At 43.6% G+C, this 5041-nt stretch overlaps 1 protein-coding gene across 2 annotated transcripts; it reads right to left on the bottom strand.

Moving 5' to 3' along the window:
* Window positions 1-1390: 1390 nt before the first annotated feature.
* On the bottom strand, window positions 1391-2212 carry LOC132357689 (protein Mis18-beta). Of its 2 annotated transcripts, XM_059911360.1 has the most exons (3): window positions 1819-2212; window positions 1613-1695; window positions 1391-1486 (listed from the first exon to the last, which is right to left on the bottom strand). In XM_059911360.1, exons 1-3 carry the CDS (start codon window positions 2204-2206, stop codon window positions 1391-1393), a joined length of 567 nt encoding a protein of 188 aa, XP_059767343.1. In that variant the 5' UTR covers window positions 2207-2212. The 2 variants fall into 2 exon arrangements, with proteins under 2 accessions (XP_059767343.1, XP_059767342.1); XM_059911359.1 differs by having other exon boundaries at window positions 1613-2212.
* Window positions 2213-5041: the final 2829 nt, after the last annotated feature.

Below are 5041 nucleotides of genomic sequence, written 5' to 3'. Positions count from 1 at the left end.
CTATTAAATCTGCTAGCCACTGGGGACTCCCCCAGTGGTCCAGTGGTTAAGACTGCGCTTCCAATATAGGGGGTGCGGGTTCGATCCCTGGTCAGGGAACTAAGATCCCACATGCTGCGCAGCGCAGCAAAAAAAAAAATCTGCTAGCCACATCGGAACCACATTAACTTCTCTGTGCACCACCACTTGGCTATCATCTCTTGATTGTGCTAGTGCCAGCCCCTCCTTAGTGGTCTGCTTGCCGCCCTCCCACCCATTCTCCATAGGACAACCCTAATGAGGTTCTGAAAACGAAAATTTGATCCTGTCATAGGCCTCCTTTAAAAGTCTTCAAGGTTGTTGGGATAAAAACAAACATCCTTCGGAAGGCCGACAAGGCCTTGCATCCTCTGGTTTCTGGACACCGTGGTAACTCCTACAGGCCTTTTTAAGGGCCTCACAGGGCCTTTGTATAGACTGCTCTGTCAGCTTACTAAACGCCTACTCATCTTTCAGACCACTGCTGAAACATTATTTCCACAGACAGGCCTTACCTGACCCCCAAACCAGGTCAGTTACTTGCTATATGTGCTTATATCTCTATGTCCCTCTTCTTCAGAACCCTTACTACAGTTGTAATTTTAAATGTCTTCATGTGGTTACTTGAGTGTCCATCTCTTGACTAGATTATAAACTGAGGATACAGAGTAGCTGTTTTTGCTTATCTTTCATCCCCAGCAGCTAGCATAATACTTCATAAATATTTATTAAATGAATAATATGATGAGCTACTGAGCCACAGTGCTACATAAAGCAAAATATAAGAAAGCAGCATTTCGGTAAATGTTTGATGTTTTTACCATTCCTTTCATTATTATCCTGTTAAGCTCAGTTTACAACTGAAAAGGGAAAAGATAAATATATACTATGCAGTTAACTTACTGAACATAACCTACAGAAAATGTATGTACCCGTATTTCACATAAGAAAAAAATGATTTCTCAGTATTCATATGACAGTTGCTCCATGTAGGAATAATAGTCAACATAAGTACAATGCTATTTTCAGGCCAAACATGCATCTTTAGATCAGAGCACTCATGGGACATTGCCTCTTAATCCCTAAATTTGCAGTCAAAATGTTTTCCGAAATAAATACTATGAAATTGATAAGAAGCTAAAATAAATTCTTAAGACAAATAGCTATGAAACCTGGATAGAAGTCTCCTTAGTTTCTCATCTTCCAGAAACAGCTTCACAAATCACTTGGAAAATCAGTCTAGAGGTAAACAGAATAAACCACATTTCCCATCCATCCTTGAAACTGATCTTTCTTGAGAAGTGATCAAACAGCACCTGTTGTTGAAGACAGCAATAAGGCCTGAACATGATTCTCAAGCTTTGATTCTGGATCAGTTTGTTGGCTTGGACTGGTCAGGAGTCACTTCCTTCAGAATCTTCATCAGTGAATTTAAGCGAGTATGCATTAACATTATCTTCTCTTTCAGCTAGAGCACAATAAGGTGACAGATACAAAGTTTCATGTGGAAAAAGACCAGCCACTGCTGAGCATCACTGCTTCTAGTCTCCATCCTTCCTAGCCCTTATCACCAGCTTGGTGATAACTCCAAAACCTCTGCAACCTTTTCTGGTAGAGGTACGTTGTGAATATCCATCTCAGATGCGTTTACTATGGCTTTTGTTTTTAAGAGGTAGCACACCATTTTGTCAGCGGAAAGGCAGAAGTGGCCTCTCAAGGCAGCCAGGGCAGCCTGAGTAGAATACAGATGGAAACCAATGGGAATCTCACAGGAACTACAGAATAAAAGGTTGTAAGTGCTGCCTTTGAGCGAACCTTCAATGCCAACTAGGAAGGGAGCCTCCAAAACTACATTATTTGTGACTCTGGAGAAGACCACGGCTCCAAGGGACCGCGACAGGTCCCAGGCGAGGTGCACAGAGTCAGCGAGCACGGCGTGGCACTGCGCACACTGGAACACAGCGCACCTCTCGGGCTGCAGCCACCATGGCAGCCGCGGGCCGGGTGACGGCTCCTCCAGCCCCAGCCCGGCGGGGCCGAGTGGCGAAGACCCTTTCACCACCTGCGTGTCCCACTCCATGGAAGTCGTAAGAGAAGGTTCATCAATCTCCTTCTTAGCGCCATCACAAAAGTCACCCCGCGGCTGCTTTGCAGTTCGCGAGCGATGCCTCCGCGGCCGAGCCGCCATCTTCCTGCAGCTGGCGCCTCCTAGAATTTCTTGTTGCTGGGTTGGATCTCCTCCTTCTGACCATTGTTTGAAGCTGTGGACACTGCTCTGGAAATCTCAACTGTCCTGGCTGAGGCCAATCTCTATATTCTGCTCAGGTTTCCTCAGTACCTAGCCTAGTTAATGGGTCTTTGCTTTGGTCCAGCTTCCCCTTCCATCATCCTCTGTGGTTGAATGCATCTATGATTTGTCTTTGTACATGATATGATGGGTACTGCCAAAAGCTCTATCCCCAAAATCTCTATCAGTGTTACCTGAAATCTATTGCTGTTAGAGATTCAGCTCTTTGAGTTAGGGGATTGTGTGTATAGCAGACATCTGTAAAAATGCATATATTCCAGGTGTCTTAGTAAGGGTAGGCTAGGCTCGTTTGTGGTAATGAGTAAAACCAAATATGGAATGTCTCAACACAATGGTTTATTTCTTGCTCACACTCTGTATGAGTTTTCAGGCTGGCAAAATGGTTCTCCTCCCCACAGTTGTTTAGAGATTTGAATTTTCCCCATCTTGTGGCCCCTCAACCCCCCAAGGCCTCACTGGCATCTACACCTAGCTGGTAGAAGAGAAGAGTGAGCCCAAAGAGTCAAACCCTTTTCTTAAAAGCTTTGGCCTGGAGGTGGTACCTAGAAGTGATTCTCACATGTCATTGGTCAGATTCAACCACACGGTCACATCTAATTGGAAGGGAGGCTAGGAAATGTAGTCTAGTCATGTTACCAGGAAAAAATGGCAGAATAGATTTTGGAGGACAGCTAACAGTCTCCGCCATACCAAATAGGATAACACTAATTCATTTTCAGTCTTTGATACCTCAACAGTTTTGTTCATTAAATTACTAATACTTTAGGAAACAGATTACAAAAGAATAGGATATAGGCTAGATTAGGGGAGCAAAATAGGGGGGAGTTGCCAATACATGGGTCAGTGATGGAAAAAGTCAGGTTTCTCTGAGGTGACAAATTTAGGGGGACAGGACTCTTAGAAAGCCAGGGATCAATACAAGAGTACCGGAAATATAAGAGACAAAGGGATGGGGACAAAGTAAAGATGAAAAGGATGTCTCGATTTTGTTTCAGGTTAAACCTGATTCAATATCTATATCCAAAAGGTTTGCCAAATGAGGGTCTTCAAAATGTGAGTAATCTAGTTTTCTGCCTATTTCTACCAGTCATCTGTCTTTGTCAAGGAGTGGGAGCAAAATACTTACAAAGCCCTGGTTCTCAGTGTGCTCTACTAGGTTCCCGCTTCTCATAAGATTTTTAATTTGGTACCAAACCAGAAGAATTAAAATCCCATCAATTTCATCATTCTTTGATCTTTGCTCAGGTCACAGTGAAGCAATAACTTTTTTATAGCTATCCATTTGGTGTCAGGCTGCCCACTGGGAGCCTTATTATGTATGAGACAAAATCTTTTCATATAGCATTGGGTTTTGTTTCCTGTTGTACTGGTCACTTTATACAAACAAGGACTGATGTCTAGTTCATTTATATCCTCCCTTCTTTCACAGCCCTACAGACTGTGAAAGATTGATCCATGCTGGTGACCTACCGACACATCCTTAACCACCTGGGTTGGAGCATGAGTTGATTCAGCAGGAAACAGGGAGGTGAGTGGAAGGGTGGAGGTTGCCAAGAAATGAGCCTCAGCGGTTGTCTGCGGTGCTGTTAATGGGGCTGAATCTGATTTGTGTTCAGCTTGAAAGCACTTTGCAAAGGCAGACAAGAGGCAAAGGTCTGGAGATGCGGAGGCATAGAAACCATAGCTTTTGCTTTTTAGCTTGTGTCCTGGATGTGTTCACTGGATGGCAAAAGAATCATTGAAAGTGGATAGCAATGGGCAGTCAATCCATCCTGGATGAATAGATTCGTAAGGGTTTTAAGGCCTTGTCAGTGGTAGATGGTTATCCCTGCAATGTGATGTGAGGAGTGCTCCAAAATATGCTTTTCTTGTAGTGACTTAAACCCCATCATTAAAGATCATCCTTTAAGAACTTTCAAAAGCAATTTTTAATAAACTAACTTCATTTAATAAACACTTATGTAGCACTTACTGTATGCTAGGCACTAGGGGCCTTAGAGATGTTAACTATAGATAGTTATTCCCTGTTACAACACTTTGAGGTAGGTATTAATTTTGGTATCCCCATTTTAGAGATGAGGAAACAGAGAGAGAGAGAGAGAGAGACCCAAGAACATACAGCCAGTGAATGGCAGAGCCAGGACTGCAAATCCAGGCAGGCTGGCTCTAGGGTCTGTGCTCTCAACCGTTAAACTATGCTGCCTCTCATACCATAGGATGTTACATTTATTTGGGGGATGTGTGACCCATTCTAGCAATTTTTTTAACCTAATTATACTATCACCCCTTCCACCTAGTAGAGAGCAGGACTCTGAATGCTTTGAAGGGAAGAGGTATAAAAGGGCCTGATGAGACTGTTGGGGAAATGAGGGTGTCAAGATGAGTGTCTTGTTAAAGGGCTAGATCCCCCAGCACCTCTTCTCCCTAAACATGTATCATTCAAGGAACCATGCTTTCACCTCTTTCTTCTAGTCTGTATGAATTTGATTCCAGTGATTAGCACTTTCAATCTCATCTTATTTTGTTATGTTATTTTATTTTATATACTCAGAGGTGGACTCCCATTCACCCAGGGAACAAAGAATGGTTTGGGCTGACTGGAAGGCCATGGGCGACCGTCTTAAAACCAGTTCCCAGTTCTGTATTCAGAGTCGGTGCACCTTGCTTTCCTGGGGCAGCCCCTGGAGGCTGCCCTGACAGGATTACTGCCTCTTC

The sequence above is a fragment of the Balaenoptera ricei genome, chromosome X (assembly GCF_028023285.1).
Source record: "Balaenoptera ricei isolate mBalRic1 chromosome X, mBalRic1.hap2, whole genome shotgun sequence".
Classification (NCBI taxonomy): Eukaryota; Metazoa; Chordata; class Mammalia; order Artiodactyla; family Balaenopteridae; genus Balaenoptera; species Balaenoptera ricei.
This window is presented reverse-complemented; position numbering and strand designations above follow the sequence as displayed.